Below are 18,677 nucleotides of genomic sequence, written 5' to 3' on the forward strand. Positions count from 1 at the left end.
GTCAGTGTTGTATTATTCCCCTGCCCTGCTTCCTCCCTTCATAGAGACCTCTTGCCCCACAGGCACCGAAGCGGCCCCTCTAAGATAGTCTCCTTAAGCATTCACTGTTTCCAGAAACACAGGCAGGATGGCTGGGGTGGAGGGGAAGAAGAAGAAGACGCTGCAGCTCCCTATTCAGGAAAGAAACCTGCAGAGAAGAAATCAAACCTGTCATTCTACCGGGATCTGTGGACTATAGGTAACGTGTTGCTTATGGCTGTGCTCCTGTCAGCTCCCTTGTCCCAGACGGTTTTCTGAAGGGCAGGGAAGCACCGTGACAGAGGTGTTTCTGCCCGGTGTGGGCAGGTAGTTTGCAGCCTCCTGCCTTTCCAAGTACCGGTGCGGTGGCTGTGCCCTCTTGTGCCCCTTGCACAAAGGGCCATGCCCCTTGCAGTGTGTTGACCTCAGCAGCGTGAGCAGCGATGTCATAGGCTGAAGCATTTTGGCACTGCATAGGAAATCATAGTCACAGAATCATCGAAAAGACACTTTTTTTTTCTTTTTTTTTTTTTTTAAACTTTTCATAGGCCCAAACACTGCTTTACGTCTAGGCTCTTGTGTTCCCAGGTACATGCAGTGCAATTCGGCTCTGTGAGATGGTCCGTGCCCCCTCCGGGGAAGGGCTGTGAGAGCAGCCACCGGGGCTCTGTCCCTGTCCTGTTTTCTGCTGAGAGGGAGAAGCGGGAGCACGTGCGGTCTCGCTGTTTTCGGAAGGGGACACGGCACCAGCAGGTGGGGAACGGGGAAGGGCAGCCGCAGCACGCGGGAGAGGACGGGTTGTGCAGAGGCCCGCCCGCAGCGGCGCCTCCCGCGGGCCGTCCTGCCCTCACCGCCGGGGGAGCTAGGGGAGCACCGGCGGGGGCCCGGCGCGCAGAGCCCGGGCAGGACGGGCCCCGCCGGGCCGCGGCTCCGCTCGGGTGCGGCGGGCGGGTGACTCCCCTCAGCCGCGCCGCCTCGTTTCCCGCCGCCAGGGGGCGCGTGCGCGCGGCTGGCGCGGGGCGGCCTGGGAGCGCCCCGCCCTCCCCCGTTGGCCGCCCCGCCCCTCGCGCGGGGCACGCGTCCCTGGCTGCGGCAGTGGCTGCGCGGGGCGGCAGGGCAGCCGCCTCCTCCTGTCCCGGCCCGGCCCGGGGCCGCCGCCTCCTCCTGCCCTGCCCTGCCCGCCCCCGGCCCCACCTGAGGCAGCGCTGGGCGGTGGCTGTGGCGGGGCCCGCTCGCTCCTCGCCCGCACCATGGCGGCGGAGCGCGGGGGCTGCTCGCTGGAGGCGGTGCCGCTGCCGCCTGAGGTGCGCGAGAGCCTGGCGGAGTTGGAGCTGGAGCTGTCGGAGGGTGAGGGGCGCCGGGGCACGGGGGGGCGGCGGGGCCCGGGCCGGCGCGGCGCGGCGGCAGGAAGCCCGCGGGGCGCTTCCGCCGTCCGCCCGGGGCGGGGCGGGGGCCTGGTCCCGCGGAGGGGCCGGGGGCGGCCGGGGCCTCGTCCCGCCGCCAGCCCTGGCAGGGGAGCCGGCTTCGGGAGCCGTACAGCGGGGAGTCGCGGCCCCTCTCTGCCCGGGATCCCCGGCGCTGGGAGACGCGGCTGCACCGCCCGCCTCTGCCGCCCGCGCCCGGTGGGAGCGGCGGGGGAGCCTCTTCAGAGGCGTTTTGCAACGGCCCTGAGGTATTTTTCCGCTCGATCTGAGCAGGCACCGAGGCGGCCAGTTAGCATGCAGCTGGATACTCTGAAAATACCATTTAAAAAAAAAATATACCTCTTCCTACTTACAGCTGAAAGCTCAAGTCTCTCGCTTCTGTTCTCGCCATAAGCCCCAACGTTTTTACCCTTCCCTGTATATCAAGTTTCCAGTCAGAAATACGGTGACGTTCCCGCCGCGCCTCCGGTGAAGGAGCCCTGGGCCGGCGGCGGCGCAGATGTGGCGCCAGGCGGAGGTTCACTTTGACAATATACTTGTGCCCATCTGTTGGTTTGCTGCCCTCCAAAGGCACAGTGCCTCTCCATCCACCTCCAGGCTTGTGGTTGGTGGTAACAGGCCTTCTGTGACCCCTCTGGAAATTATACTTGGTTTTTTATTGGTTTTTTTTTTTTTTTTTTTTTTTTAATGTATTGGTTCCCTGGCACGGCCCGTGCTGCAGACAGGCAGGTGTAGGCACTTGGTGCAGGAGAGCACGCAAGGGCTGGACAAGACGGGGACAACGTTTTCTGGGAGCGGTTGTGGCATTTTCCCTAGCTGTGTTGTCTGAAAACCTGTTAGTGCCGTGGTCCTGGTGTAGGAGCATTCAGTTTGCTCCTCAGATGGTGCAGTTTTCAACTCAGTATGTTCAGGTGGGCATAACTGGGGTTATTTCACCTTAATATGCTGGCTGGTTATGTTGTGGTGTAGGAAATGATTCACAGGTTGGCTGTTGTCACCTCCAGTGTGGAACCTTTGGTGCAGAGACAGAGGAAAAATATACGATCGGTAACTTTGTTGTCCAAATTTAACGTGTCACTGCATGTCTGCCAGAGCAGTGGGAAGCGGCACCTGATACGTACTGTTGCTTGTGTGAGAGGAGTTCCTGTGACTTCCGAGACGCAGTAGCGTGCAGCCGCGTACCCCGGTGCTCTCACACTGCGGCCATGCTTTGTACAGTGCCTCTTGCCTGTGTGCCTGCGGGCGCTTGTGGATCGGCCAGGATATGTTTGGGTTGGCTTCTCTTTTGCGTAGGTCCTGACTGTGTGTTTGTTTAACCACTGGAATATATACATTATTTTTTTAATACATATGGCTCTGCAGTATGGTAAATGTTTGAAACACCTAAAGTGATTGCAAAGTGTCTTAGTGCAGTGCATCTGATATTGAAATTTGTATTGCTGTATAGCTGTTGCGTTAGTTAAGTGAACAGATAAAGTAATAACATTATCTCAAATTTCTTGACCACTCTGAAGACTTAGTTCATTATCTTGGATGCAATCCCTTTTCTGCCTTGCTTGAATGACTTGAAAGCATTTGCGGGTAGTTCTTCAACATCTGGTAATACGTTATGTGGTCACATTCTGCAGTCACTTGATGTTTGTATATGCTGCTTTTAATGGACCCCTCTATCATTAATATTCAGAACTTGGAGATGAAGGAATAGTGATCTAGGTTTAGGTGCTTGCATTTGAATCTATGCAGAGATTCTCAGTTATTTCCCTCTTTTTATATGAGCAGAATCAGCCCATAGTGGAAGTCCTCTGCTGACAACCGCTTCCTCAAGTTTTCAGCAGCCTTTTTACTGGTGTACAGTGTTCTTCTGTACTTTGTGTATGGATGTCGTAGCTGACCTCTGCCTTAACGAAGGCTTGTGTGTGTGTGAAAACGGGCAGACCGCAGGGAGATTTAATGGGGGATTTTTTTATGCTGAATATGCTGTAATTAGAGAAGGTCGTGCTTGGGAGTATGTTACCACAACCTGGGAGGAAAAGAAGAAACTTGAGAGCAAGTTCCTTTCTACTTTGGCTGTGTACTTTAATTGAAATGTCATATATGCTTTGCTGGGGCAGGAATAACATATGTTCTCTTTGACTACATTATTTTCACCTGTAAATAAATCAAGAAGATTATTAAAAACTTCTTTCGGTTTTGCCCCAGGTTGTCATAGCGAAGGGTGGGAAGAGTCTTTGCATTTACATGTAGAAGAAGAATGAAGACAATCACAGTACGTTACTACTTTCTAACGACAGCTCAAAATCCCAAATAGAGTGTTTAGTTTAGAAGAGTTTTGCATGGGCAGGGAACTCCAGCTCTTGCTACAATTCTAGTCACATGTCTTGTTATGGATCCTTTCACTTTTACAAGATCCTAATTGTCAATCCAAAGATTGACAATTGTTTGTATTCTTCATGTACTAGAAAAATAATAGTTGTGGGTATAAAAGAAACCCTAGAACGGTGCTGCTGTGTTGCTTTGTTATATCAACACTGTAATTTCTTGCTGAAAAAATTAGTCTTTTAGTGAAAACGAAGAGATCTGCCACAACCTTTTTGGGAGATAAGGAGAGTTTTGAGATGATGGTTGGCAGCTAAGCTGAATTGTAGCCGATTGATCTGTAGACTAAGCTTACTTACCTTAAGACTGTAAGATGCTGCAGCTTTCTATGTCATGGAAAGATGCAGTTACCTAATCAGCCTGGCAGGGTCTTCTGTAAAAGCATGAAAGTGATGCTGTGAAAGTCCAGTACTTCAGTTTTTTATTAGTTACTATAAAATGTGTGGGTTTTTCTCTTCTATGCTCTGAAAGAGAACTAAGGTTATAAATCCCTCTTTTTTTTAAAAAATAATCCAATCTGCAGTGGAGATTTTGTAGGAGGAACATGAATGTGCTGTTTTAAAGCCTGTACCTGTTTTATGACAGCGTGTCATATATTTGTGTGTTCTTTTATGTGTCTAAATGTACTTGTATGCTTTTTTTCATTAAGGTATGCTAATTTTGAAGAGCAGGTCTTATTTGGACACAAATGTTAATTGTGTAATTTGTCCATTCATGAAAACCACATTTTATTAGAAAGCTGTGCCTCAAAACAACTTTTGACTGCTGTCTGTGCAAAAGGCTCCTCGTTTTTATGCTTTTCCTTTTCAGAGCTTTCCCAGATTGTGTTGTAGTTTTTTCCATGGCGCACAGCTATAATTTGCTGGCTTATGCAATGAGATGTGTGTTTTGGGTAAGAGAGATAAGCCTGAGAGGTCATGAAACCCTTTCTCTGGCAGAAATAAATATTGACATTTAAAGACCTCTTTCTGAAGAGCGCTAGGTGCTGCGCTTCCACTGTTCGAGCAGCCTCACTTTTACTCCTGTCAGCTGAAGGGATGTGGAATTGGGTCAATTTTGCTTCTTCCAGGTCATCTGTGCAACAAGATGCCTCACTTGTTCTTTCTAGTCCAAGGACAATATATGTTGGTCTTTCAGAGTCTTACAAGAACATATGACTACACTTGTGTCTTTTCTTGGAAATTTTTTGTACTTATTGCTGTGTGGTTCTGACGAGACCGGGCCATTTGGATGCATAACATGATTTGCCTTCAGTAAACATTACATAAAAACCTGAGGAAAGAAAAATGTGGGTTTACAGACTTTCACGTGGCGGTTGGACCAGTGTGTGAATGTTAAAATGCTTTGCTTTTTTTTTTTTTTTTTGTCTGAATATCGGATCGGCTTTAAACATTAAATATACGGATTTGGTTTACCATTTAAGAAAGGAAGAATTGGTGTGTGTGAGAAGCTTTATCTGTGGGGTTTGGGGGGTTTTTGAAGTACTGCAGGTAGTGTAATGCATACAGTGTGGAAGAAGGTGAAGAAAGGTTTACTGAAAAAAATTGAAGGTATTTAGTGTCTGACATTTTTGATTGTTGCAAATCTTCCAGTGATGCTCTAGCAAATACTTACTGTAATAACTCGCCAATATTAGCCAACTAGCAGTGTGGTTGATTTTTTTTTTTTTTAAAATAAATTGATAAGAAAATACTCTTCTTGGGCAGAACACCTTCCTTATAAAAACCAAAGGTAGTGGTCAGAGCTGAAAAGTTTTAACTCACTTGCTTTTGTTACACTAGCAGTATTGTTGTGGTATTAAAATACTGTATGTGAAATTGCACGCACATAAATGCATACTTTAACCTAATATTTTTATGATAAAGCATGGTATTTGGGTGTTAAGTGTATTCTGGTCTTAATTTGGTAGTTTTCTGTTACGGAAGTCTTCAAAAGGCGTTTCTGCATATTGCAGTAATTTACCACTTCTGATTTCATTTTAACGCTTGGAAGTAAATGCAGTGCGAGGCTGTTGGGGAGAAGAGCTGTTGAAACTGGGGAGACGGATGCTCGGTAAGTGGATGGTAGTCTGTGAAACTTGACCTGCAGCATCTTCGTTGCTTAATTTCTGGGCCTCTCCAACAGAAACTGTTAATTGTGTGATAGTACTTGGGGCTTGCCAAATGCCCATGGGGACTGAGTAAGTCTTAAAAGCTTGTTCTCACATGTCATACCTGGCGCAGGTCTCCGTGACTGGCTGACGTCCTTCGGGCTAGCTCATATCCTTAGGTCTGGTTTATGACTGAAATAGTCATGCAATGTTCAAAGGGAAGCAGGTTTCTGATTTATTTTATTTATTTATTATAAAACAGTCCCGTGGCAAGGAGTGGTTGCCATTGCAAGCTTCATGGTTACCGTACACGAGGGATCCTTTAACTCTGGTCATGTAAGGTGTCTGAAGAAGGTCTTCAGGGCTAGTTGTTTGTGACTATCAATTGATGGAACAAGGCTAGCTTTTTCTGCCAGCTCTGTCTGGAGGTCAGCTACTGTTGTATTCTTTATGAATACTTGCTGCTTTAATGCTATATTGTATATAAGCCAACTAGCGGCAGCCAGCTCAAATGCACCTTGTATGGGTACTAGCATATTTGAATCCTTTTATCAAAGTGTGCCTGTGTTTAAACTGGTTTTGCTTTCACAAATTTTGATTGTAAAACTACACAATGATGTAGCTAACATTGCCTTCCGGAAACATTGAGAGAATCTAGTTATAATGGCTTGGCCTTGTTGGAGCCCAATTTTTCAATAGTGGGTCTCTTAATCACATTCTCATCTCCTGTCATTCTTAAATTTATGTTGTTTAATGCATGTATGATGGGATTATTGTTAGAAAGGAAGGGAGGGGCTTTTCACAGTCTGTAAGAGGTGGAGGATGTAATTTGCTGCTACTTGAAATGAGCATTGTGAATGTGTATATGGAGTTGCATTTTCAGCCATCGTTGAGGATAAGTTCTAGGAGATGAAACCTGCTGCCCTCACAGTGGTAGGCCTTTGCTCCAAAACCTTCTTTTTGTTCTATGTGCGAGCAGATCTCTTGCCTGCTGTGAAAGCTGGTGGCTTCACAGGCAAGAGGTGTTACTGCTGGATGGAACTGCTCTCCCAGCCGTTCTCTTTCACTGATGGCACCAGTGGATGCTAAGTCACCTGCAGCCATTGACAGGCTGGCTGTGAGCTAGCTGCCCTGCGGGCTGTCATTGCTCTGTCTTGTCCCATTGCTCTGACTGGTGAGCTAAACCATGTCATTAAAGAGCAGGTGCCATGTGCCTTTAGCTTTCTGAAGCTGTGTTCTGGTCACAACTAAATTTTCTTTTATAGCAGCAGCAGCTGAAAACTAGATTGCTTTTAAAGCCCACTTTTTTCCAAGTAAAACTTTCTGATTATGGTAGAAAACACAAATTAACTTGTCTAATAAGGTGATGTTTGGAGTGAAGATTTTTTTTCCTTACTGGTTATGACAGCTTTAATGATACTGTTTCTGTTAAACTGTAAAATGGAAATAACAGCCTTACTTGGTATGGTCAAGAATGGTGTCTTGTCTTAGCTGAGAGCATCCTTACATTTCTATCTTTAGCTGTTTCTGATGAAAACAGTTCTGTGAGCAGTGAGAATCTGCAGAAAACATAAGGACATCCAGTCTTATGTTGACATCTGTGGCTTCCGACTTAGGAGTGATGGTGATATACTTAAAGGCTTACAGAAAAAGGATTGTTGTGTTATCTTTATCAGTTTGAGGAAACAGAAAATGCACAGCTGGGAGAACTGGGAGTGCTAGGTCATCAACTTTCTTTCCAATCAAAGCAGAATTTCAGACTCGACCAGTTAGGTGGTTGGGGCTTTTTCTTTTTCTGGTCTTTTGGATTTCTGCTCTAGTTAACCAGTGTTTAAATTTATCATCTTCACTGTGTTTGAGTGGAAGAATGTAAAATACTCTCTGCCTCATTCAGAACCTATCCTGCATTGAATGGTTGACTGCAGTTGTTGGAGATTGAGGTTGAAGACTTAAGTGGTGGGTCACTATGTTTCTGGGAGATACCTTAATTCATTGCTAGTCTGAATGGCAACACAATAATAACTGTGAAGTGCTGGGTTTTATCTAGCTAAGACATGGGTGACCTTTGTCAGAAATTCCTTTAGGATTTCTTTAGATGTGCCTCTGGGCAGGCTGCTCTAGCTGCCACTGCTGGAGCAGTGGGTTGAGCTGGGTTGAACTTGAGTTCTTTCAGACTTCAGCTGTTCTGTGGCAGAGGGCTGGACTTTAAACCCTGTTATTCTTCTGTATGCTGCTTTGCAAGGAAGGTTAAATCCTGCTGAGGAGCAGGAGTATGATGGCAACCTGTACTCAAAGAGAATTAAAGGAAATATGTTTTTCTTCCAGCTGTTTTCATGCAAAAGTAAGCTTCCCTTACAATTATACATGCATGTATTTATTAAGTAAATAGACTTTTATAAAATCAACATTGAACACTGTCCTGTGTTCTACCTTCTTATCCTTCCCTCCAAAACTAAATCAAGGTCTGTCAGCCCTGGGAACATGAAGTGATTTGGGGTTTGGGTTTTTTTTTCTCATTTGGTAGTTAAAATGCTGTTGGTTTGTGGGGTTTTGTTGGGGTTTTTTTGTTTGTTTGTTTGTCTTTTCTTCTGGAGTGCGATTTCATTGATGAAGGGTTATGGGTATATTTTGGACTGAAGAACAGCATGACACAGAGATTCAAGACATTCATAACATTTCATACTGCTGAGTTAAAGATTATCATCCAGTTCTGTTACTGGAAGAAAGATCTTTTTACTGTACCTGTATGCAAATCAGAGGCAAAATATTTCAGTCTTTCTGATTATGTGACAATCATTTGCTTATAAAGAATCTGTATGTTTACCTTGGAATAAATATTGAAGTATTTGACAGTTTCTTGGCACGAGGTTTGTAGCTTTCAAGGAAACAAACCTGGAGCATTCTCCTGAGTTTTGTCGAAGGTTGCAGACCCACATTTGAAGATCTGCAGTAAGATTAAAAAAAGTGATTTTCTTGGGCTAAGGTTGAAGAAAGCAGTTCTGCAATGCAGAACTCGGGGCACCAAGTTGAAATGTGTGGCTGAATCATTAAAGCCTCAAAATCATCATTGTAGCCTTCTACTTTCTTACTGTTCTGTTACCACCTTTGTTCTTTCTCAACTGTTGTTACCCCGGCAATGCTCGACGGGACACAAAGTTGAAAAATGCAGCATTGTCTGGCTTGCCTCCTAACAAGTGCATTTTATTCACTCCTCCTTTTTGATAACCTGCTTTCTTTTAAACCTCCTTGAATTTTTTGTGCGTGTTCCTGTGTCTGCTAGTGAGTGTCTGAGAAGTTTGTTGAGAAAACAGTGAAGAAAGGAGCTCAGAATCTTCCCTGTCATGTTGTTACCTTTTAAAGGTCAAGATGTTTCCATTTTGCTATTTCTGTGTGCATCCCTTTAAGAATTTGGATAGACCTCTTATAGCTGCTGAATATAGTTGGGCCTCATGCCTTTGCGAGCAGGAACTTCTTGTTCACTGTTCCTCGTGGTTGCCAGCAAGAAAGGTCTGACAAAATTATGCCTCTTCTACTATGCATTGAAAATGCACTAATAGCTGATGCAGTATTATGAAGATAGCTGCAAGCATCTTTTATTCTGGCTTTTTGTTATAATTTGTTGTGGCTCAAATTCTTGAGTTTTTTTCTTTTTCCATTTTGCCAGTTTTCTTGTTTCTTTCCTTCCTGCTTATCTATCTTTCCCCTAGAGTCCCTTCCAAAGCAAACAGCTATTTCAGAAGAGAGTTATGAGGGTAACGTTTCCTTATTTATCTTTACAACAATATTCCACACTACTGCAGAAACTGTTGATTGCATTTAGAAGCTGATGATGAAGTTTAAAGGGTGTGCACATACATATATGTATATATTGGCCGTATCCGTTCAGCTAGCTCCTTCCTTACTGCTGGGAAAGATTCTAACACTGAGATTTTGCTACTTCCCTTTCTCTGCCCTATTATCCTTTGTGCAGTGGTTTTCCGATGAAGTCTGGGGGCACCCTTCTGCTGCAGCGGGAGCTCGTTCTGTCCACTTCCCATCTTGCGCACAAGAGAACCTCAGTTTTTACAGTGGTTGCCTCACTTCTCTGCTTTCTGGCTGCTGCTGGGAAGGGAGCTGGAAGGGGGCCTGTGTCCATCCTGGGTTCTGGGTAGGGTGCTGTTTCACCGTGCAGCTACACTGAAGAAGGAGCTGTTGGCCAAAAGGGGAATTCCCATCACCAAGTTTTTATCTTGAGCTATATCTGGTACCCGTCCGATGCTGTGATACAGTGGCAGCAAATTAACAGACGAGAAAGACTTTTTTTTTTAATTATTTTATTTTTTGTAAGCTATGTAGTGAGTTGAATTGGCTTAGTGTTACAGCCAGCTGGGTGCAGAGCTGGACTGGATTGAAGGGAAAATGATGGAGGTTGCCAATACTTCAGCGTAGCTACAACATGAATTCATATCCAAAATAATTTTTTCAGTGACTGCCTGTATCTGTAGTGCTGTTTCTTCAGAGCTGTCCTGGATCCAGCCTGGAATGAAACATTAGCCTTGCTGGTTATAGCAGCATTTTGACCTTCTAGAGCTTGAAATATAAAAACTCCCATAAATCACGGTGCAAGATCGATATTGTTAGTGTCCCACAGATCTGCAATTCATCAGATGCAAGGAAAATACAAGCCACTTGCTATTTTATCACATAGGGTTTAAAAAGCTATTTATATGTGGAGAATTGAAAATGTGTAATGATAGGTGGTTTAAAGATAACTAGAGGGCCTTCAGCTCTGTCCTGGCACAAAGAGGTTTCGGCAGGGCAGTCCAGGAACTGTGGCTTTTCTGGAGGCAAAGAGGGCTGGGGGGTTTGGTTCTATTTTTTACTGTTGCAGCAAGGCACATGGGTAGGTGGGGCGAATGAAGAAAGGTGTATGTACTATGGAGGATGACAGTACAACAGCGAGGCTGAAAAGAGAAGTACTGTGAATGGTATAAAGATAAAGGATGAGCAATTTTTTTGTGCAGAGCAGGTTCAGCTCACAGATGCTGGTAAGCGTCATGCACTGTGCAAAGTCCATGGTGGGAATGTGTCATCTGGGGGAGTGGAAGGGGCAGCACCTGTGAATTTCCCCCTTCACCAGGCTTTAGGTTCTTGGCTATCTCATGGGTTTGTGCTGATGCATTTCCCTCCAGCAGACCTCCCAGCTCCAGATGCACCGGTGGGTCCATCCTGTGGCTGTAGTGGTACATGCTGCGTATGAGCAATGCTGCACTGCACGCTTCTCTTGCTGGTTACTGTCCATTGTGCCAGAGTGGTCTCTACCATCCTGGAGCTTTGTATGATCCCAAGGTATCAAAGCAAGGAAGATTTCCAGCTGAATGCATCACGCTGTCCCATGATGTTTGTAAGGTTTTCACCCTTGGTCTTTGAACCGACCTCTTTTTGACAGAAAGAAACTGCGTGCTGTAATAAAGTAGGGAGAAGAAACTGAGGGCTAAAAAAGTGTGCTGCCCTGTCTTGTTATCTTCAAGACCATTTTGCTTCCTGGTATGAAGCCTGAATTTGCTAAAAGTGTCACAGTATGAGACCTCTTGTCTTATATGACAAGGAATAAAAAATGTTAAGAAAATGCAGGAGTTTGTAGTTGCAAAGAAAGCATGTCAGACATATCGTATCATTAAAGCACACTGGGAGGCAGGGTTAGGAAAAGATGTTTGGGATCACTGGGGAAAAATGTTTGTTTACTGTGACATGTTGTTTAAAAAAATATTTAAGTTTCTCATTTCAGATGTTTGTGTATAATTTGTGTTTTGTGGGATTACTTCCATTTGCAGGGAGTATTCACCAGAGTTAGAAGCTCAGTAAAGATTTTTCCCTTCATTTTTTCCCAGAAATTGTGTTTGAAGAAAGCAAGTATTTAGGTTTGAGCATCTTTTTCTAATTTTTTTTTGTTGTAAGTTTTCATTTACTAAGTAACAATCACTAAGAAACTTAAGCTATATAAACCAGCTGGCTGAGGTTGTAGTACATGTCGTGGGAATTACAATGACTCTACTTGGAAATATTAATTCTTGCTCTTTGCCTTGTTTCTGCTGCTTATTACTGAACCATTTAGCCAGAAGAGACCAGTGAGGTAAGGATTAGTTTGGCTGTTGCGGCTTTGTGTGTTGTATTTTTGCTGATTGTGAATTCGTCTTCCTTGAGCAGTTTGGTAAACTGAGAAACAATCTATTTTGTGGGGGTCAAATCCAAAGTTGTAGCTGGATATGTCAATTTGAGGAACAGTGCAGGAGAAGAGGTGGCATGTGCCTTTGTCCCTGTGCTCCCTTTCCAGTGACCCCACCTTGTTTGTAAGGGTTTGGGTTGCTTTTCTTGAATAATGCAGTAAACTGGTCTGTTTAAAAGCATCATTATAGTAATTGACTAGTGTGATTGTGTGGCAGATGGAGGAATGTGTTAAGGAAATGGGTATTTTTAAACAGGAAACACTCTTAGAACAAATTATGTATCTAGACTTACAAACTTGTGATGCCAGAATTGGATATATCAGCAACTGTTGCCTAAATGAGTGCAAAGTCGTAGTTTTCTTCAAATTTTGGTTTTAACAGATGTTGACACTCTTGTGATTTGGTTTGTGTTTGTTTCCATAGAACATCAGTTTATAAATTTATCAGTGCCTGAGACTGACCATTAGCAAGTTAGTATCTTTCCTTCCCAACAGAAGGTGTTTTTCAGGTGTCCTTCAGAATGGTTAGGTGCTGCTAATTGAAATGAAAAATTTTGGGTGCTGGAAATTCTTTTAACAGAGCTGTTTGCAGGAGGCAGGGGCTACTCCAGAGATCATAGAATGAAGATCTACAAAAGGTAGCACTATGAATATCACACTTTTTCAGTGAAAGTGTTTGTTTTTTTTTTAATTTGCCTTACTGTTAATAGTAGAATCTTGTGGCACAGTACACTAAACTAGAGAAACCTTGCATCGTTTTCCAGCAGGAAGAGAAAGGGAACCAGAACCACATGGAATAACTGTAGCTTCACTTGTTCTCCTTTTCCAGGAGAGGTGACAAAAAAAAAATTACTTACAGACTAGCTGTATGAATTTTACTTGGGAAATGGAGTAATCAGCTGCAGCCTGACAGCGTTGTAGTAGAGGCATCAGCATGATTCCTAGTTACTGAGAGTTTCTGTCCATCTTAAGCTGTTAAGTTCCGTTCATAGGGATCCCTTGTATTCAGTGTTCACTTGTAGTTATGCCTCCATATTCTGATCTTAAGCTACTGTTAAGATTAGAAACAATAAATGGGCAGTGTGTGAATTCTGATATATATTCCTTTTGTCCTCAGCAAGTTGTATGGGTCTTAAACTTTGAGAGAAGTCCCATGTGTTGCAAAATCATCGCAGGATAGTCATGTTGATGAAGGTAGCTGACAGGCTGGTTTGAGATGATGGAGGAGGAACAGAATGCTTAGTAAAAACCAGTAAGTGGTAGATAGTAATAAGAAATAAATTGTCTTGTAATTTTTAAATGGAAGCTATATAAATAACATTTGACAAATTCACTGGCTGAGTAGGTGCTTCCACAACTCCTGTATTGCTTATTCTTCTCCCCTGGCAGGACCAGTGTTGTCTCACGTACATCCAGAGGTGAGAAAAATAAAAATAATTTTAAATACACAAAACTTGTGAATAGTTAATGTCTGACAACTTGTTCCTGTAATTGTTTGTTCTGTGCCCTGCTGCTTCGTTGCATCTTCCACCTGGGTGATTTTGCTTACTGTTGTGCTATAAATGGGTAGATTTTTCTTGACTGTGAGAAGAACCTGTTCTTGGTTTTACCCAACTCTGGCCAAAGTCTTCAGCGCTACTGATAACCCACAAGTTTTTTGGCAGCTTTACCTTGCTTTAGTGGATATTTGTAAGTAGTGAGGTGAACCGATAGGTACTTCATGCTTAACTTTGAGCCGTGCTCTGCAGTGCTTCAATCATGCTTGCTGTGTTGGTGCAGTATTGTGCTTCTCAAGCCCAATAAATTAAATCATGGGCATTCATCTGTATATTTAATGTTAAGTTTATAGTTTCAAGTTTTGAATTTTAAGTGCACGTGGAGTATTTTTTGAATAATAAAGCTCAAAGACTGTAAATGAAGTAGGTGGTATCTCTTGCAGCATGATGCAATGCATGAAGCTCAATAGCCATTTCTGTGTCATGTTTGCAGTATGGTTATGTGCTGCATTGAGAAGTGTGGTAGCACAGTAAGCTCTTCTGCGTAAAGGGGTAGAAATTAACAGCAGCCGTACAGCTTCAGACAAACACTTTGCTTGAGACATGCTGGACAGGTATTCTGTGAGCCGTTTGTTCTTTCCTTGTTGTCCCCCCAGTATTTTTTTTTTCATTACTGGCTGTTATTCACTGAGCCTGTAACTAGTGTTTGTGATAGAATAAATCATAACAAGAGGTAACCTTGCAGTGTTAAAACAAGCAATGTTTTGACAATGTTAAATAAAGAGAGATTATGAATTGGCATGAGATAATTCCCCGTGGTGACTGAAGGGTACTGTTGGATAGATTGATGACTCATGCAGTATTGATGTGATCAAAAAAGTGTTTTATCACATGAAATAGCTTCTCAATGCCCTTTTATAAGGGAAATTCAGAACTTCAAAACTTGAGAACTTATTTTGCAGCCGTCACTGGGTATCGTATTTGGTAGAATGACTGCAGTAAAATTAACTGATACAGTGTAAAGACCATATCGTAGTTTTGTGCTAGGAGGACAATATGACTGTTCACTGGAAAATAATGCTGTTGTGCATAACTGGTAGAAGTATCTTTGGCAGAATATGGTTCAGATTATTTTAAATAGAGATATTTCTCTAAGCACAACATTTATGACCAAAGGGGGGAAAAAACCTCCAGACTGCTCATGTTGACATACTATCGTCAGATGATAAACCAGGTGATAAAATAATAACTTTTGCAGGTTTATGGATTTGTAGACATTTTTAATAGCAGTGAAGTAATACACATGTAATGGAATGAAGCTATTGAGTGTTTAATGGTAAATGCTGGTGGATTGTATTTTAAGACTAAGGAAACTTAAATTTAAGAAAAATGCAATTACCAACATTATAGGAATTACTGTTACTCCTTTGAGACTCATCTTCAGGGTTTGAACTTGTTTTTCTGTATAAATGATTTATTTGATTCCAAGTATATCCAAGTATTCTTTAGTTGTTTATTGAATTGCTAGTTTGTGCAGTCTATACTTAACTGCCATAAGCATTTAAAAAAAAATCTATTGGTATGTTTACTAGAGGAAATGTTTGAAGAAATTGAAGAGGATTTTTGGTTTTGGTGGTTTTATTTTTTTTCAAAACCAGGAGGAACCACTATTCCAGTTATTTCTTGAATTGAATCATAGAATAGAATCACAAAATGGTTTGGATTGGAAGGGACCTTTAAAGGTCTACTAGTCCACTCCTCCTGCCGTGAGCAGGGACATCTTCAACTACATCAGGTTGCTCAGTGTTCTGTCCAACCTGACCTTGAATGTTTCCAGGGATGGGGCATCTACCACCTCTGTGGGTGACCCATGCCAGTGTTTCACCACCCTCATCATAAGAAACTTCCTGTTGGTTACTTTCAAAATAGTAATTCTCTTTTCCTCAGTGTCTCAATACTTGCTCAGCGTAAATTCTTTTTACCAAGTGTCTGGCACTTGCTCTAACTCTTGTCTACTACTTTCTTTTTCTACCACACGGAGGAAAACCTAACAGCATAATATTCCTTTCTGACTTGAGATGACAGGACAGCTGGAGATCAGCTTAAAACAGATGACAAGCAGAGAAGACGTTTTCTTTTCGTTGCTAGTGCTAGCTAAGAAGTTTTTATTCTACCTCTTTCTCATCACAGGGTCAATTTCAAATAGGCTTTCTTTTTCTTTCTGAGAAATGTTTGTTGTCTTACTTGAAATGTTTGCTAAATATTAGGCAGAGAAGGACTTCCAAGAATGTGCAGGGGTATGTTGCCAGGTGTGGACCTCAGTGCTGGTTTTTTGTGCTGTAGAAAGTTGCAGTTTTTTGCCAAATGCAGTCCTCTGCTACCCCAGGAAGATGGGAGCTTGGGACTCAAGGAAACTCTTTGCACTGGATGTTTACTGCTTTACAAACAGTCAGGAAAACATCACGTGAAGACCTCAGGATGTTGCTGTTTACACATTCACAGGGAGAACCAGTGGTGCTTCTACCAGGAGACCATCCACCTTTGTTCAGAAAGGATGCTAAGGCAAACCCTTATTAGTTCCTAAGGTTTCTTAGGTGCCAATTAGCAAATGTTATCTCCCCTCAGTTCTTCCAGGGTTTTCGAGGAAGTTTCTGATGTCAGGGCTTTCACATGACACTTCCTGGAGAGTCTAGAATACATGTGAATTTATTAGAGGAGGCTCGGAGCAGCAGGTCCTTTAATGACTGAGAGCTGCTGAAAGCAAGGCCTAAAAATAGGAGAAAACATAAAATCTGTCGCTTGGCAAAAGAATGTCACGCTGATGTCTTTAACCTTTTTTTGATGTTTCCAGTAGATACTACTGTATTTTGACTCCATGTTAATAACATCACTGATTTCCAGCTTCTGCAGGAAGGGACTTCACTGGTAGCTTTTGTAGTGAATTTTATTCTTGCTTACAACAAAAAAATAACAACAGGACCTTAAGGAAGATCTTTATGCAGAATATTGAATTTGAAATTACTTTTTTTTTCTTCCCTAGCTGCAGTGACTCGATGGCTGACATGGATCATCAGAATTTCTTGATTTCAGTCTTTCTTCTTCTGATAGGAAGGTTAAAATAATGCTGCTTTCTAGAATATCAGGGAGAAGGAACCTTAGCAACTGTAAAAGCTTTAGAATTGTGAACTCTTTAAATAGCTTTCATAATTTGGGAACTGAAATTACTTTCTAAATTTATAAGGAAATCAGTCTAGCTGTTGAAAGAGCACTTGAGTATCTAATAGAAATGTGTTCGGATTTGGAATTATTATCCACTTGTGTCAGTTTTGGAGTGTTTTAAACACAGTTTTTGCGTTGTTGTGTATACTGAAAAAATTGCAAGTAAGAATTGTGGAAAACTATGATGCCCTTATTCCCAAGAGAAACTAAAAAGGGAACATCTCATTTCTGAAGCACAAGAGAATTTAGCCACAAAACTGTAGAGAATATATGATTATTTGTATTCAGTTGTATTCATCCAGACCAAAGTGCATGCTTAAAAAACACATGCAAAAATCGGAAAAGCTTTGCAGTTTGGTGACATTGGAAAGTTTAAAACTGTGGAATGTTGGCTGAAAAACGGAGCCGTTAATAATGGTATACCAAGACAGTTCTTTTGCCGAAGGAATTGCATTTCCAAAAGAGAAATGTTATGCAAATACATGTATGTAGTAGTATGAAGATTGCACTAAACATTTTTCGGAGCAAGAAATCTCAATGAAAGGAATAAAGCTGGTGTCCACGTGCAGCTCAGGCTCTGAGAGGCTGGAGCTCTGAGGGAAATGCTGAGTTCCTGCAATGTTGGCTTACAGTAATGGCAATATATTAAAAGATGGAGTTTTAGCCATTTCTTGTTACTTTTGTGTCACTTAAAAATTTAAGGAGAATGTTATTAGATAGCCTGGAGGTTAATCCTTGGATTATTCCCATGGAAAATGATACGTAGTTTTTTTGAGGGCTGAAGAGCTACCTGTCACTTCCTATTAGAAGCTTATTACTTAAGATTTCCGGGCCCTGTCTTAAAGAACATAATAACAGTTACATAGAAATTGGATGAAATAATGGTTAAGATTAAAACAGGCTGTGGTAATATTGCCTAACCTCTACAAGAAAATTGTGTTGGGCTGCTTCCCAGATTTATTTAAATTTGTCAAACTAATGGGTAATGGAGAAGTTGGTGGGGACTCAGGACATAGATTTTTACAGCATTGTTACCAGACCTTTAGAGCATCTAAATTTTCCAGAAGTAAAAAGCAAAGTGCTCTAATGAATTAATAAAGGCCACGGTAGGTAAGTGGATAGTAGCTCTGGTGGATTTTTTTCCCTCACCTCAAGACTGGAGAGACAAGACTGAGGAACTTGAGAAACCTAAGCAAATTAGATGAATGGGCAAGGTAAATGAAACTTAGCATTTCTACAGATCATGTCAGCAGCTTCTACATATTAGATTAACAGGAATTTAGTTGATTTAAGGTTCCACAGCTGTTTATAAAATGCAATGAGGCCATTAAAGTGTCTTCTGATCATCAGTCGAAATGAAGGGACGAATTATAGCTATTTGAAATACTTAACTCTAAAAGCTACCTGTATTTTCTTGTATTGGCAATGTAGGGACTTAGTTATTCCAGTCTAAAATAATATAGAGCCCTGAAGCATTTGACTGTTGTGAACAGGAGCGGCTTTGTCTCATGGATGTTTAAACCAATTATTGAAAAAATTTGAACATGGTTTGAGGTGTCAATTTAAACATGCTAGTGCATTTCATTTATCTCAAAAATCTTTTAAAGGCTTGGTGGTAAGTGAAATAGTCACCACCATAAGGGGTGGTGTTGAATCATAACTGTGTTATGTAGTGACTGTTATGTCAGGTGGAAAACAACTACAGATTTGTAACTTTCAGGCAGAATAGTCAATATTTGGCATTTGTACGGATATACAGCTATGCCCCAGTCCTTTCTGGTGACAATCATAGCATCACTGAGGTTGGAAAAGACCTTTAAGATCATCAGGTCAAACCATTAACCCAGGGC

General features: G+C 42.4%; 1 protein-coding gene across 3 annotated transcripts in view; it reads left to right on the forward strand.

Annotated features, from left to right (window-relative positions):
- The first annotated feature begins 1,085 nt into the window (after positions 1-1,085).
- Positions 1,086-18,677, forward strand: part of DIP2A (disco interacting protein 2 homolog A) — a 121,876-nt gene continuing 104,284 nt past the window's right edge. Inside the window, exon 1 of one of the 3 annotated variants that reach the window (XR_005105950.1) lies at positions 1,086-1,365. Coding sequence is in view for 2 of the 3 variants with exons in the window: in XM_037398581.1 (XP_037254478.1) it covers positions 1,269-1,365 (97 nt within the window). In the remaining variant the exon portion in view is untranslated. The remainder of the gene's footprint in view (positions 1,366-18,677) is intronic. The other 2 variants (XM_037398581.1, XM_037398582.1) reach the window with 2 other exon arrangements.

Source organism: Falco rusticolus, chromosome 8 (genome assembly GCF_015220075.1).
Source record: "Falco rusticolus isolate bFalRus1 chromosome 8, bFalRus1.pri, whole genome shotgun sequence".
Taxonomy (NCBI): Eukaryota; Metazoa; Chordata; class Aves; order Falconiformes; family Falconidae; genus Falco; species Falco rusticolus.